Source organism: Glycine max, chromosome 19 (assembly GCF_000004515.6).
Source record: "Glycine max cultivar Williams 82 chromosome 19, Glycine_max_v4.0, whole genome shotgun sequence".
Lineage (NCBI taxonomy): Eukaryota > Viridiplantae > Streptophyta > Magnoliopsida > Fabales > Fabaceae > Glycine > Glycine max.
In genome coordinates, this window is record NC_038255.2 from 44,322,050 (window position 1) to 44,339,567 (window position 17,518).

Sequence of the window (17,518 nt, forward strand, 5' to 3'; positions counted from 1 at the left end):
ATGTTAGATCTAGAGTTCAATTTGATCAAAATAAAATTTAGACAAAATTGAGGATTGAATTGAAATAATGAATATTTTTAAAAAAATGAACAAATATCTTTATTTTAAAATAAATAGACCAAAATTATAAATAGAATAAAATAAAGAAATCAAAATTATATTTAATACAGAAAACTAACATTAATAATCTTTGATCACTTGGACTTACTCTCTTTTGCACATGAATGAGACAACAAGATGGATTCAGCAGATGATTGAGAACGAGAAACACAGGATCAGAAAATTCCTTGGATATTCTCCTTACAACATCTGGAACTTTTCTATCACATTCAAAGCCTTGTATTTAGAGATCAAACGATCAAGTATGGTATAACAATACTTTATAAACTTATCCATCAATCATTAATCAAGAATAACTCCAAAAGGTAACCTAACACTATTTTTTGAACAACAAAACGTTTTATACAATGTCAGAGAATATCAAGTATAAGAGCACGTTGCTCTATCAAACAATAAAATACGAAGTATGAGAGCACTTTGCTCTATCAGACAACAAAACAATGGATTATCAAGTATCAGGACACAACGTTCTTTCTATTAGAGAACCAAAAAAAAAAAAAAAGGAATGTCCTAGAATATAAGAGCAGAGTCACACCTGTAACATCCTATTCAAGATGGGTAAATAAATAGCAGAGGGCATTCATTCTTATTCTGCATCTTATACCGGAGGCAGTAGAGATGAGAAGACTCCAAAACATGCCTAGTCTGCACTCTCATTCATAAATCTAAAAGTGCTTCCAAAGCAAGTTCAGGATCCTCAATTCTCATTAGTTGCTCTGCTACTACAACAGGGGTGACTTCTAATTTCTCCAATAGCCCATCAATTTGTTCAAAGAGTGGATGATCTCCTTCGATGTCCAAATAATCGGAAAGCCTTGTCTTTGAGGATGGACATGTCCATATGACTAGGACGCAGCAACGCTGGGTCAATTCTTTCTCTGTGGTTCTTAGTTAAGAACTTCAGATTATAATCCGTTCCTCTCCACAACTTGACCACAAGCCATCCATGTAGTTAAGTAGACCTGACAGATTCACTCTTAACCTATGCAATGATTTTCAGGAACCACAGTAACAAGTTATTACTCCACTTTCAAGAAGAGACTGTCTAAATAAATAAAGGGTATAAAAAGAAGTTTATAAATAATAAAGAAAATAAAAAATATTAATTATATTTCTAAAATTCGCATCATTAGTTTATTTGAATTTTTTATATGACACCTCATATCTTAATTAAGGAATTTAAATATCAAACCGCTTATGTCAGTATAGTCTTTATACTTAAATTAAAATTACTTATTTTAATCTCTCCGCATGTATTATTTAACTCATCTTAATTACTAATTTTAAAATAAGTCACACATATCTATATTACATATAGTCCTATCATAAAAAGTAATGTGAATTACAAAATCATTAGATAATCAAATTTGACTTTTTTTTAATTCAAACCTGAGCAATTTATGATAAATTTTATATTTTTATTTTATATTTTGATTTTAGTTTAATGTTTTATTAAAAGACCATCTAATCCCTCCCCATCAGCCACATCTCCCGCTCCGTCTCCATCGTCGGCGAGTACTCCTACCTCCGCTACTCCCACGGCACCCACTTCACGCGCCTCTCCATGCAGGAGGTCATGGCCACCGCCGTCCAGGCTAAGCCCTTCCCCGTCGACCACCGCAACGAGATCTACCTAATCCTCACCGCCGAGGACGTCACCATGGAAGACTTTGCCGCGCCGTCTCCGGCTTCCACTACTTCACCTTCCCCTCGAAGGCGGGCTACACGCTCCCTTACTCGTGGATGGGAAACTCCGGAAAACAGTGACCCGAGGTTTGCGCTTATCCCTTCGCCGTCCCCGGCCACATGAGCGGCGGCGGCCCGACCACCTCACGCCGTCGAACGGTGACGTCGGAGTGGACGACATGGTAAGTGTGATCGGGAACCAGATGGCGGAGCTCTCGCAAACCTGCTCGTGAATGCGTGGTACGCCCACCGAGTCGGAGATTTATGCTAGGGGTTGTACGGAACGGGTGGTGGTGGCGGTTATATTGGATCTTAACGGTAGGAATGGACGGAAGTTTCTGGTGCAGTGAAGGAACTGCCAGCAGCACTATGCATTTTTACTAATATACGGTGGTGTACGTTTTTTACGGATTTACGGTGGAATTCGGTCATTTTTCGTGCCAGAGAAAAAAAAAAGTTTGTATTAAAAAAAATCAAAATATACGAATTCACAAACTGTATTATTTATAGATATTAATTAAGATAACTAGTTTTATAGATTATAGTCTATGTTAGACAAAATTAATGAAAAAGCTAGTTAATAGTTGAAAAGTTGAAAATTAAAAACTAACTTATTAAATTATAAGTATTAAGTAAAAATAAGTTATTAAAATAGCTAAAAATTATAAAATGATAAAAAAAAAATTCATGATTTATTTAAAAAAGATAATTAGAAAATTAAATATATATATATATATATATATATATATATATATATATATATATATATATATATAAAGTTAGAAGTTAAAAGATAAGGTTTTAAAAATTATTACTTCTAGTAGTACTTCAAAAAATATTGGAAGCTATTGAAAAATGACTAAAAAATTTTATATAGAATTTTTTAAAATATTAATTTTTAATTTTTTATATTTTTTTTTATTCTCAATATATTTATTCATTTTTCTAGTTATTATTTTTAAATAAATTATAATTTTATTTTTATTGTCATTTACACTTTTTAATTACTTTAATATCAAATACTTATAATTTAATAAATTAATTTTTTAATTCTAATTTTTAATTAACTTTTGAACAAATTTTGTTAAACATAACCTTTAGCATCAACATTTAAAGTTGAACATCACCTCCTGAGTCTTTCATATTTGACTAAGTCAACCCAATGTACGATACAGAACTCGCATGAAAAATGTAGAACAACTTCTCTGGAACAAAAATTCAACTAATGGTACGAGATGAGTTTTTCACACACTTTATTTAGGATTTAGATTTACACCCCATTTTACATCCATGTAAATGAACTGTATTTTAATGTTATCACAAGACATGATTCAAAGAAGAAAAAAGATGGATGTAAATGGAGTGGAAGAAAAATACTCTTAAAATATCAAGAATAATACAAGTTCCCACTAATATATTTAAATCTATTTATATCTTTTCTCACATTGCTTCTCTGTTATTTAATTGCTTAATAAGAAGAAAAAAAAATCATTTTCACAAATAATTATAAAACTATCACATTGTTTTTATCTTGTCTACTTTTAAAGATTTCTATAGAAAATTCAAAAAATAACATTTTTAAAGGGAAAGGACCAAAAAAAAGTTTAACATTTTTATAATTGTTTATAAAAAAAATAACTAAACGTTTTCTCGTATCAAGCTAGAGTAAATCAAATCCATTATAAAAAAACCACATAATTTCAAGGCTTCGAGTAATTGAGATCGAAGCCGAAAACAAATACATTGATATAGAGTAGCATTCCTGTTATAACATTTCCAAAAACAGGTTCGTTTCCTCATTTTTTAGGGATGTCCAAATATATACACAAAATGGGATTAATTTATATTACAGAAGTTATTTATCCTTCGTATCCTCAGGCAAAGCAGATACTTTGCAGATAGGACATAATTTCTTCATAGATAGCCACTTTTTAATGCAGCTCACATGGTAGTCATGTCCACAAGTTTGAAGTGTTCCAACATCGTCCATATTCTTGTACTCTTCCTGTAATCTCAATAAAAACTCGTAAGCACCCGATTAATGCTATCCAAAGACATCTATCTAAAATATTTATTACGAATGGAAGAATAAAAACATACCAGACATATTACGCAGTTTCCTTCGTCTTCACTTTGCTCAGATGAACAATATATTGTTTCCGTCAAACATTTGGAAAGCAAATCCTCAGAGACTCCTGTGTTCACATAGCCAATCCTCTCACCAAGTGCAAGTAGTTCCTGGTCAAACCAGTCATCAAAATAATTAAAAAATCTTAGTACATAATAATGATAATATTAATTGCAACACTAGAAACAGTGGTAAATTAATAATCACCTCATAACTCATGTTATCTACATCCATCCTCATGTCTCGGTGCTGATCAAGCATATTCCTGGAACCATACACTGATGCACGCTCAACAACCATGAAACCCTGAAAGCCAACAAAAAATGCAAGAAAAAATTAAATGAGTCAGCCAGTGGTAGTAATACCAGAAAGAACAATTTTGCTGTTCTCAATGAACAATGCAACTGGTTCAAAAGAATATTGGAAGTAATTTGCTTAGATTTTGCAAATAAACAAAGCATCCCTATTTAAGGTTAACTATGGTTTACAATCAAAAAAAGGAAAAAAGGTGTTCCAAATTCCAGATGTTACACAGATATATCCTTCCATTAAGACTGACACAAAAATAGAGTTCCTTGAGATACTGGCAAAAGATACCTCAGAGGAAAATCGATCATGGAGACCACTCTCCTCAGTCAATGATCGATATCTTTCACTAGAAATTCTTGACCTCCCATTTCTATCACCATTCCTCCAGCCAATGGTGCTCAATGGCCTTGGATGTCTAGAAGAGTAACTTTCAGCTACCATAGGCAATCCATCATCAGATGTCACATGTCCCAAGCGCAAGCTTGAAGAAGCCCTAAAAGTTGGTGTGGATCTCTGAGAATAGTTGCTTCGAATTCCCCTAGCGGTCTGAGTATGAGTATTATGAAAACTTTGAGGAGCAGTAGGATTTCTGCTTGCACCAAATTCATGATGGAAGCCCCCAACATCTACAGAAGCATTGCTAGCAGTAGCACCACTTCCAACAAGGAAGTGACTTGTTTCAAGACCAAAAGAACTTGTATCTGCATTTTAAGTCAGATTTTTTAGATATAAAGGCAAAGAGAATGGAATGTGTATGTATTGATACTAACATTTATGAGCAGCAAACTAACCTGATAATAACACCCTTCCATTAGCTGGAGACATGTTCATTTGGCTCCAATCCCTTGTTAATGTACCAGAAGTCTGACCAGAAAGATCCGCCATGCTAGAATGGTCAACTGGTGGGACAGTAGGGTAGGAATTGTGTGAATGATTACTTGATAAATGGGTCCTAGACAGATTGGAATCCAAATCAAGTGTAGAACGGCTCCTCACATTCCGCAAAGAACCCTCACCCTTAATTGAAAGGCCAGTACCTCTGAATGTGGGTGTCATAGTAAAATGATCCCAGGGCATATATTGAGAATCAATATTTGGCTTCTCCTGCCACAATTCTGAAGATATAGGAAGATCAGTTGAACTCCCAGCATTAAAGTATCTACTAGTACTGCCTCCCTCGTAGACTGAAGGAATTCCAGGGCTCTTACGCTTGTGATGCCCTTGTCCACTTCCCATTGTAAGATCAATAAAACCAGCATCAACATGAAATGTTTGTCTGTCATAATTGGAGGAAGAAGGTTGGTGTAAATAATTTTCCGACACTGTAAAGAATGGTCCAGCACTAGACGAATGCACAAAATGATCATTAGAAGTGCCTGATGCATCTGACTGGTGAGGAGGTACAACAATGTTGTGACTAGAGGATGCATATCCATTTGACCTTGAGGAAGAATTCCAATGAGAGGGGAAAGATATGCTATCTATGGACATATTTTCAGCAGGATAAATAAATGAACTATTCTCTGAAGTGTTAGTCCTACCTGCAATAGAGGGCCGTCTAATATAAGTAATATGGTGCTTTTGCAATCAACTAAGTCGGTTATACTTAAAAAATAAAAGGACTAATGAACCAAAATACAAGAAGTGAGGCATATATATTTAACATTACCAAGGTGCACATATTGTTGATCAGTATGCAAATGATTCCAGTTCTGGTCAGGCTCACCATCGAACAATGAAGATGTGTTATGTAAGTGCCTATGACCCATAACTGCCACTTGCAATCTTGGGAGTCAAAATAGACACTGTAGTTGAATCAGATTTGCAAATAATTCACAACCTGCAAGGAAAATAACATCTGAAACTGAAGAAACTTAATATCAAAATTAAAAATAAAAATTAACAATCAAGCAAAGCTGCTTCCAATCCACAACTAGCAAGACTAAAGCTTTATCATGACTGCAGTGTATGCAATAACATTAAAACAAAATATAATTGTTATTAAATACTGGTTAAAAATGCTCAATTGAGCCTGTCAGCCTTGCATTGTCATATTAATATGTACCATACATATCACTTATACAAACCTATTCAAAATAATTATGTAAAGGAAAATCTCAAGACTTGACTAGATGCCAAATTCAACTCAGACACTTTCAATGACAACCCATATATTATAAAACCATAACAAATAGCAGATACGTTGAATCAAGCACAGTTGAAAATGAACCTAATTTATCAGTATACACTTGGATAAAGTTTGTGAATTTTATTTTGGTCAGAATTGTGTTTGGAGTAACATGATTTATATTAGATACTTTTGTCTCAAAATGTTTTTTTTTTTTTTACAAAATGAATGTTGTTAGGATGATATAAATCAAATTCACTTTGGAATTTGTAATTACAAAAAAAGATATAAATATTATAATAAAATATTATTGGGGTGATATAATACTAAATTGTAAAGGTATTTTTGTCAAAATCATAAATGAACATTTTTCCCCTAATGCAAAAGTAACAAAAATGTTGCTTCAGCATTTAAGGAGTCAAAACTACATTTGAGAACAAACTTAATTTTGCCTTAAACTGTGCCAAACAGGATTCCACCGTGTTTGAGGTTTCTTTTCATACACAAGCAAGGTTTAGGGTGGTTTCTACATGAAACCAAACATGCTTTTAATCATTTGGAGATATTTGCACGGGGAAGGGAGAGAAGACATTAGAGATACATATGCATACAAATATGTGAAAGAGAGTAGGGTCAGAACTCAGAAGTCACAACTCTGTCAGGTTCTTTTCTTTTTTTAAGTTAAAGTTAATAGTAGTTCTCATTATCATAAACTGCAAGTAGCATGTCAAGGACGACTTGACTGGGAAGAGTAGCTATTGACAGGCACAGCAGGAGACCAAAACCTAGAGTTGATGTAAGATGTGTGTGATCAGAATACGTCTTCCCCTCGACCTTCCAAAAAGAAAAAGTGTACTACACTATTACATCTAGCCAGACTTTCTTTTTTTACTTCCAGAATATACATTAATACAACCACCATTGCCACTTCCACATCATTAAAAAAAAATCCATCAATTTCTCATATATTATTCATCAGGTTTCACCATTTTCCATTCAATACTTTCTAGGCCCACAAAATGATCCCCATCTGGACAATTTAATTTTCTTGAGGAAACAAATAACTAGTTTACATATGCTTATTTGATATCTACAATACCAATCCATTGACACTGCCCAAAAATGCATGAAAGATGAAGGTTATAAGCTTGGTGAGTTGAAATGCCATCAAAAGGCATGCATGAAAACTGAATCATAGATAACGACCATTCAAATTTGACCAAAGAGGAGAAACACCATGAACAATTATTTCAGGAGGGAAGGAAATCAACCTAAAAAATATCCTGTAAACACTAAATACTTGGCACTCATGGTCTCCTTAACAGTAATAAATTACCAACTTCCCCAAATAAGTCCACTCACTTGATGCCATTTACCCATATGCCTCTATCCACTGATACAGAAAGAGCACCTTCTAGTCTGAGGCAAGAAAACAAAGAGGATGGAAAAAAAATAAACACAAGAAAAAGAATGGCATTGCTGAGATATAAATTAGATGATGAATCCACACTCTAGCTTCTCATGAATGGCAGCAAGAGTTACGATTAACTTAATAAAAACAGGAAGGATTGGAGAATAGGATGACTAACGTATCAGATATTACCTGGTAAGGTTTAGCAAGTATTAGAAGGTGTTAGCATTTTCTAATCTTTTCCTGCACTTGAAAATAATAATCAACTATGCACATTGAGCACATGGTGGGGGGGGGGGGGGGGAATACTCCTATCTGCCCTCTAATCAATAATCAAGACAAGACCAAAGAAACAAAAAAAATTAAGTAAATCCTAGGAACCACTAAAAAATACAGGATATTCCACTCCACAGCTTTTTGATAGGGAAAAATACAAAGCAATTTATAATGAAATTTGCTTGAAGAACAAAATTAGATATTGTTTCTATTAGAGATGGTGGAGAGAGAGACATAGAGAAAGGTGTATGTCTAATACCTTAGCAGAAAAAGTAGAGGAAAGCATTCATGAGAGCATATAAGACAGTCTGAAAAAAACTGTTTACTGCTAGACAGTATTTTTACAACAAGAAATATCATAGAAGAGAATATTATATTGGCACAACTGTACTCTAGCATTAATTTATATTATATTAAATAGAAAATATAAAATTATTTTATAAGCAGGAATTTAAAAGAATAAAAACCTAGCTTCCGGCTTCCACGTGGAAAGCAGAGAAGGCTTCAGAAATTTTGTTACCTTAAATAAATCATGATAAATCAAATAAAGTTGTTTTAAAAAGAGCTTGGGCAGCTGAGTATCACCACGCATATTTATAATTATAATTATATGCCATTGTTCTGACATGATTCGTTATGCTTATTTTTTATGAAAAAAATAGTTTTTCAGTGAAAAGCTCTGTCTTGAAAATTTTTTATTATAAAATTTTGTTAACACAAAGTGAGATAAATCCAAACTCAATGGAGAAGTAAATTAAACTATTAATTATTGAAGAAATTAAACATCAGAAAACAATATATTTAGACAGGCCTCACTTAATATTAAACTTTGGTTTCAGATTTTGCTAAAATCCAAATACTAAATGATATCCAAGACATCAAAAAAGACAATCAGTCATTAAGCTTTCAAAGTATAAAGATTTCACTGTTAAATGATATTTTACATGATATTTTATTTCTACCAAACACATTCTTATTTATGTTGTTCTTCAAAGCTATAATCATGGGGTATATTGGCTTTACATTAAAAATAATGGAAAATTTCAAATAAGTATAAAAGCTTTATGGCTATCTCCAAATAGAAAATTTTCCATTTACCAGAATACAAACAATTGAAACATGTTGCCATATCCAATTCTAATCAATTTTGTTCACAATCAAACATAATTGTTTGTCTTGTTAAGACCATCCATTGCCCCCAGTAAGGCATGACAATTAAAAAATAGGATGTACAGGCTCGAACATGGAAGTAAAATATTTTCCATCCCCCATAAATAGGTAAAGTAAAAGGAAGAATGCCTGCAATTTGGTTAGGCTATCAACACCTTGACATAAGTTTCATTTCATTCCTCATTTAGAACCATGAAGGAAGATGATATAACCAACTCATGCCTATCAAACAGCTTCCATGTCAACGAACTCATAGGCTCACGTCAAAAGAAAGAATCATCAGCGTTACACCAATCCCAGCCATGAATTGTTGCATTATTGGAGAAACCAACTGTTTGCTGAACCAGAAGATGAACTGACATAGAGAGCAGCCTATGTCATTTAAGAGAGGATGCATATCACTACAGCAGCCTCCTCCATCTATCATATGCCCTAATGGTTCAAAATGGCAGTTTGCATAGTGCATGTTAATGTGTTGTGAATGCTCTATGGAAATTGTACTCCTACACTCATTATACCAGCCCCTACTAAACAGCACCACTTCCATGGCAGATTCCATATTTAAGAGAACAAGCATTCAACAAGAAAATTTAGAAGTTACAGGAAGATAGTACTGAGGTTTACCAACATCCATATTTTAGCACCTCAGAGCACCAATTAGAACTATAACAATGGTATATGAGAAGTTCCATGACCCTCCCTAAATTTCCTGTAACAGCTCACAATGACATCTTGCATCACTAAACATTGGATGTGACCAGTCTATTGCCAAAGTATCCTCAGAACAATTGCTAAGCCATCTCACGCCAAACAACCATCCAATTCCAAAAGAAGGATGACCATGATCTAAAGGACACAATGCAACTGAACAAGGCCTATACAACTCTTCCAATTAACAGAGATTCTTCGGCACAATATACCTTCTTCCTATATGAAAGTTGGCTAACAAAACACTCCATAATTGTGGCATATCATGCTAATAAGTCCTGAGAAAACAGAACATGCAAAGTTGACACTCATCAGTTCTATTTTCTCTCCATTAATCCAAGATTGGAAAGCACCTACAACATCATCTGCAATTCAGACAATGTAATGGAATAGACCAAATGAAGAAGAAATCACCAACTTCCATAACCTGCATAATGCAAATGCGAAAGCGAACCCAATTTTTGCCGATAATAACAAATTTAAATTTTAAACCCACAGGTATAAGTACGTATATAAATAAACGTTTTTTTAAAAGATCTATGAAGTGTAAATTATTATTTAAACAAAGTAGGAAAGAGAGGGAATGAAGGAGAATTTCCAATGGAAGCGCATCTCACCAGAACATGTAGAGATAATAATGTACAATGCACAAACACTCAAACAGCACCAAGAAACCTGCAATTAAAAACCATCAAAACCCAATTGATTCTAAAGAAATCGGATAAAAATCAGACCAACAACAATATCTTCTAAAGCATCCAATATAAAAAACTATAATTCTTGACAGGAAATTAGTATTCAGCAAGTTAGCTTAAGTTGCAAAGACAAATATCAAAATATAAATAAAAAAAGTACAAGATAAAACCAATATACTGGAAGGCATGAACTGCACCCCCTGTGATGCAGATATACAGACAACCAAACATGAGACAAACACATTGGGATAAGATTTTCCCTTTCTTACACAAGGCAGGGGAGGAAATCCTAACTAAAAATCAGGATATGAACACATGCAAAGAAAAATTATGTACGTCGTGTAATACAAGCAAATATCAACATTCATTGTTTTTCCCTTCTGCTACAAAGAGATATTTTGTAAGAAAGCTTTCTGCGATGTCTATCCATCATCAAGCGTATCAGGCAAAAATGGTGATTTACGCCCGGTTTAGACTACCTTCTTCATAAGCACTTGTAAGAGAAGAAAATAAGAAAGTAAAATGAATTAAACTTCTCCCATAAGTTAAAATCAATTCATGCACCTCAACTTTTGGAGAAGTTAGATGAGAGAACTTTTATAAAAGTTAAGTACATAAGTTGATCCAAACAGGGTTTTAGGGGCACTTCAAATAGGCTCAACAAAACTAAATGCAACAGCACACAAAAACATCAACAATGAAAGAATCTACTACAACGATAAGATTCCTGTAGGAGGGGTTCAGAATCACATAACTTCCTAAAACAAGAGAGCATGCGTGGATAAAACAAGAGTTCTGTTATGCCACCACATATACAATTTTTTTCTTTATTTTTACTTTTATATATAATATAAGAAGTTGATACATCAATGTTAAGATGAAACATAAGTGGACTCACGATGTTTTCTACCATTCTCACAAAGGAACGCGAAACACAAACAAAACCAGAAAAAAAAAATTAATCAAACTCTTATAAAAAAAAATCTGATAAACCATAGAATTTCCCAAGGGAAATCCAAAACTCTCGAGCAAACGAACAATCTGAGGATCAGTAGCATCATAAAGAACAAACACGTGGCAAAAACAAACAACAACGAACACGCGAGAGAATAAAACTTGAAAAACTGCAAAATCGGCTTGAGGATGCATCAGAAACAAACAGGCTGAAACTGATGAAGCGAGTGCATACCGAAAGCCAAAGAAAGAGAAAGCGTATGATCGTCAGCAAAATTCTCACAGAAGCAGGGAAACGAATAAACGTCAGAATACGGAATTGATAAAGGAGAACCAACCTGATAAACGTGGCTGAGGAATCGGAGAGGAGACGGCGCCGTTTGAGTGACGATCTTAAACACGCAAGATGAGAGAGAGAGTTGCAGAGGAAGAAGAAGAAGAAGAAGAAAGGTGTAGGGAAATGGGTTTGTTTGTTGTGAGAAGGAGACAATGAAATAAAGCGGCTGGTAGCAGCAATAAGAAATGAAAAGGAAAATGAAAAAAACAAGAGGAGGAGAAATTCCCTTCCCACGTTCTTACCGGTTACCGATGCAACTCGTATGCTGTTAACTCCTTTCATAATTTTCAGTTCCTCTTTATTAAACTACAATGATCATAATTAATGCTTCCATTTTGATCATAATTAACTCCACTGACTGACTAAATGAGTCTGAGTTAAGTAGAATATTTGTAGTTTAGATTTGGCAATTAAAAACAATAATAAACTATTTAAGTTTAGCTTATTTATTCAAACGAGTTCAATTAAAAATTTGAGTTTAACTTGTTTAAGAAAAATAAAATAAAACTTTTGAGTTTAACTGAATTTTTTTATAACTTGGTTATTTTTTATGACAATTTTTCTTATATTATATGTTAACTTATGTTGAATATGAAAATAAAAAAATACAGAAATCAAGATTAATAAATCATTGACAAAATTGAATTATAACCGAATCAAAATTAATTATGAGATTAAAAAGATGCAAACTAACAGAAATTAAATGTGTGTAATTAACTAAATATGTTGATAAAAGAAAAAATAAGTCCATATATATATATATATATATATAGTTTGCACTTCATGAAACATGTGAAGTGTACTTTTAGTTCATACATAATACAACTGAATTCGGCTTGAAACATAAAGTAATAAGCATATAATTGATGCTTAAACATGTTTAAAAGGTATGATTATCAATTCTACCATACTATATTATATATAGAATTATGCTATATAAATTTATGAGGAGATTTTTCTCATCCACATAATCTAATTTAATTTGACTTGAATTAATTGAATACTCATTATAATGTGTGAAATATCATGTTCGGAGCGGGAAAAAAAATATTTTTTAACCCCAGAAATAGATTATAACTTTAGAGTTTTAATTTTGATATTTGTTAGTATAAACATATTTATATTATGACAATTAAAATAAAGTTAAGTATATTTTTTAAGTTATTATAACAAAATTCAACAAATTTTAATTATATAAAAAATTATACTTGGATGATACAATATATTCTACTTAAAAATCATATATTAATAGTTTTAATAAGGTGTCACATGAAAACTTGCTTGCACACTAGTTATATGAAAAAGTAATTACATCAATAAATTTCTTTTTTGTTTTGCTATGAATGTAATTTTAGTTACTCAGAATGTCTTAACTAAGAAAAGTTTTAGTGAAAAAAGGAAATAATTTACGCTAACATTTTGTTTAATTATGATTTTGAGCAGTAAAAAAACGTTGAGATGAAGATACATTCAGCACATGGTCCTCATGTTGAATATATATGTATCTTCCGAATTATGTCTGGTTGACTTCAACAAAAGAAAAGTTCATGGCCCTGTTCGTACAATTGACGGGTGGAAGTTATTCTTGTGGGTTTTAATTTAATTACTGTGCCTACCTTCCTTCACAATGATCGACACGTTCTTTGGTTGCAATATTCCGGCCATGGCATGTGGACACAATGCTTTATTACTTATTAAAAAATAAATTTAAAGCATTTAACTCAATAAAGTAAAATCCCCTTCTTCTTTTCTTTCCCTTGAATCCCATCCTTCTTTTGAGCATAATGTTAACAATATAAAGGAAAAAAAAAAGAAGAAACGCAAATTTTGACTTTAACATTGATAAAAATCAACTCTAGGGACAAAAAAGGTAGCATGTGGTAAATGAATAATATATGATGCACTATTGCACTGCAAGGAAAAGGACCTAATTCACAAAGAACAATCCAACAATGAGAGCATATGCAATGGGTCTGGCTTGGGTAATGCTTCGATCGACAATATTTATTTATAGGCAGCATTAGTTCACCAGGTCCCCACTAGCTTTTTCATTTGCGAATTTGAAATGTGCTCACTGCTTAGTGGTACACGAATTTAGCCGATCAAACAAAGAGGGGGGGACACATGTGAGTATTTCACCATATAATTTCAAAGAAGCATCTTAAAAACAACAAAAGATGCATTCTCATTTCTTTGAAAAACAAATGCATGCTTTTTATGTTAGCCCTACGACCACTATTTACTTTGTATTTATCGGTGGTTGGCGTATTTCAACATTAACTAAAGTATGGAAACTGTGCTTTAATTTATACATCAGGAGAGCAAATGTTAGATTAGTTAATTAAATGAATTAGCATAAATTAGTTATTAGAGATTTTTATAATACCAAATTGATGAAAATTGTATGGACTTTGCTTTATGAGTGGCTCATGATGATTAAGTCACTCAGTTTTAGTAGTGATAATAACTTCTTTTACACCATATTTTTTCTTAATGCACTCTTCTATATTTTTGTATTTTTTTTTTCTCGTGTTGGAAACTCGTGTGTATATTCGTGTTGGATCATAGCATAGGTTAAGCCTATACACTAAGGATTAAATTAATGTGAGAAGTTGATTAATTGTGCAAGTTTGTGTTCTTTAATGTCCATTGTGTGTTTTATATATTGTCTCGTTGTAAAGTTTAAAAAATGTATCCACTTGCGAAAATATTATTGAAATGATATTGATGGTCAATTCACAAAACAATTGAAAATTTTATCTTCCATGTAATGTATGTTTTATGTTTATTTGTTTATAATTAGAGCCCATTTGAAATGAAAAATCTGTTATAATTAAGATTTAACATTGATTGTGAATCGTTTGAGATAATGAGTAAATCTTGTAATGTTCTCGTCAAGTAATTAAAGTTCATCGACTATACACAAAGATGAATGACATACTCTCCAAAATTAGTTGTGAAATTTTGAATCTCTTGACTTTGCATAGAAGTATTTGCTAAGTTAATAAGGATATTGTTGTCCTTTTATATCATATAAACTTTCCTCCTATAATTCAGAAAAGTTTGATTCTTACTTTTCCATACTGCAAGATAAATCGAATGAATTAATCATATTATTTAATAAAAGTGTAATGTTAGAATTATTGCTTAATTATAATATTGTATTCAATAAACTTGTGAATTTACTTTTTATTCACTATAAATATAATTTTTTCCACACCATCAACCAATTAAAGTTATTGTTATTATAATTTTCAAGATAATTATGATAAAAATTAATAAATTTATTATACCAACCATCATACGATTATATGATTAGATGATGTTACAAAAATCTTTTGCATTATTAATTATTAGTATATACCCTGTTTATTCTAAATTTATAACTCAAAAGTTAAATAAACAAATAAAATAAGGTTCGATGGTATTATTTTAGCATAGATCGTACAAATAAATTGTCTAAAATGATAATTTGTAAAAAAAAAAAAAACGATTGTGACACCATTTCTGAACGAGATTGAAAAAAAAAAGTGACAGCCCTTTTTATCTTATAAGTATCTTCTAAGTCAATGAAGTCACACACACTAATGACTAACCCATAAAGCAGCGTAATTAAGACCACAGCTTGCACTGTGCGGTGCAGTGATAATCATGAATGACTCGTACACGTTTTCCTGGGGACGTTCACGAGTTTATTTTCTCAACAATTAAATCAAATCGGGCTAGATATCTGTTCGGGACTCGTTTAATTTGGAGTGCTACGCACTTCAATTTCCAACCCCTTTCGTGAATACTATTTGTTGGACCTTAGAGTTGACGTGGTTTGGTTACACGACAATAACAGATTGGTACAAGATCATGACCATAAAGAGAGGCAAGTAAAAACAAGATCATGAGAAATTGCTGCACGATCAATGGAAGCAGGGTCCCTCCACCATTGGACTTGGTAGTGTTATATAGGTGAATATTATTATGAGTTAGATAAATCTCTTAATCTTGATTATTATTCTAAGGGAGAGGGAGTGGTTGGTTGCTAGTTGCTATATGACTTGTGATTCAACTGGTGGATGCCTTTCTTGTAGGAAAAACAATTGTTGTGCCTTTTGTTACGGAATCCAATGCCAATGGATGGTTACGCTACCTGTTTCCGGTCTTCAAATGACTTTGGTGTTTTTAGACTTTAGTTTTAAGGTGACAGTTGAGACTTGAGAGGAAGTGATTGCTAGCAAGAACTTGCAAACTTGAATTCTACTTCATATTTGGTTGGACCCTAGTATTTATGCCTGCAAATGAATTAAATAAGCCTCTTGTTCCTAGGCATTTTAATCCTTTTGTATTGTTCAGTGCACTTACTTGACGGGCAAGTGCAAACAATGATGTATAAATTTAAATTGTATAAAAATAATTTAATTGTAATTTTTACCTTCATAGAGTTTCATTGTGTTGCAGATTGTGCTTCTACATAATTTATTTTTTTGAATTCTTGCCTCCAAAGGTTTAAATGTAGTAAATTTTGTCATTTCATCAATCACTTCCACTTTTGTTAGTGAATAATTGATGTGGTAGCATTGACTATATGTGGTATTAGCATGGATTGATATCATGATAATAATGTGGCATTGACGAGATTACATGACATTAGGGGATAAAATATACAATATTATGAAAAATATGACGGTGAATGTGTGATATTGTGAAAATGAGACAAAATCATATTTGAATGTAGGCTTAACATCAAGAAACTTAAAACATATTTAAACTATTAAATTTTATACGAGTTTTAGGTTAAATTGTAATTTTGATTTTTTATAATTTTTAATTCGTTGTTTTGCAACTTAAAACATAAGTGTAGGAATTAAAGACATGTTTGGAGTGGCTGTGAGTTTTTATTTTTTTTATTTTCAAAATAAAATGTGTTTAACAAAAATGAAGCTAAAGTAATTTTAAAACATTTTTTGAAATACTTTTATGTTCATTCAAAATCAAGAAAAAAGTTTATGAATTTGATTTTTAGTTTAAAAAATACATTTTTCACACTTGAGAATGTTATTTTTTGTTGGGATCACCATTATCATCATTACCAATATCATCTTCATTCTAGTCATAATTAGTTATCACTGTCACAATCACAACAGTATCACCACCATCATTATCATCAATATCACTATAATCATAGACATTGTTACCACCGTCATCACTATCATCGTCATTATTGGTATCTCTCTACCATCACCTTTACTAATATTATCATTATCACCACATAAAAATACTTTTAAACTAATTTTAATATGATATGAAAACTTCAAAATAATTGTATTTGAAAATAATCATGTTTTAAAAACTATTTAATTTTTTTAAAAATTAAAACTAAAAGTTGATTGTTATTTTTAAAAATTATGAAATTCAAAACTAAAAATACCACAGTGAGGACCTAAAATAAATAATATTGAATTAGTTACAAAAATTTAAATAAAACTTTAAAATATTTTAGAGACTTATTTATTTATTTTTTAGTATTAGAGACTAAAATACAGCGATATACAAATTTAATAACTAAATTCACCATTTATTTATTTTTAAAAATTTTAAACAATCC

At 31.9% G+C, this 17,518-nt stretch overlaps 1 protein-coding gene and 1 pseudogene across 12 annotated transcripts; one reads left to right on the top strand and one right to left on the bottom strand.

Moving 5' to 3' along the window:
* The first annotated feature begins 220 nt into the window (after positions 1 to 220).
* LOC100787729 (protein EXORDIUM-like 5) lies at positions 221 to 2,343 on the top strand (annotated as a pseudogene).
* Positions 2,344 to 3,504: 1,161 nt separating this feature from the next.
* On the bottom strand, positions 3,505 to 12,105 carry LOC100803627 (probable E3 ubiquitin-protein ligase RHG1A). 12 transcript variants are annotated; one of them, XM_014771797.3, is made up of 9 exons: positions 11,924 to 12,105; positions 10,554 to 10,611; positions 7,734 to 7,790; positions 5,913 to 6,083; positions 5,035 to 5,784; positions 4,532 to 4,944; positions 4,142 to 4,240; positions 3,907 to 4,044; positions 3,505 to 3,811 (listed from the first exon to the last, which is right to left on the bottom strand). In XM_014771797.3, exons 4-9 carry the CDS (start codon positions 6,010 to 6,012, stop codon positions 3,662 to 3,664), a joined length of 1,650 nt encoding a protein of 549 aa, XP_014627283.1. In that variant the 5' UTR covers positions 6,013 to 6,083; positions 7,734 to 7,790; positions 10,554 to 10,611; positions 11,924 to 12,105; the 3' UTR covers positions 3,505 to 3,661. The 12 variants fall into 12 exon arrangements, with proteins under 12 accessions (XP_014627283.1, XP_014627282.1, XP_025982953.1 ...); XM_014771796.3 differs by having other exon boundaries at positions 7,643 to 7,790; XM_026127168.2 differs by having other exon boundaries at positions 7,643 to 10,214.
* Between the last annotated feature and the right edge of the window lie 5,413 nt (positions 12,106 to 17,518).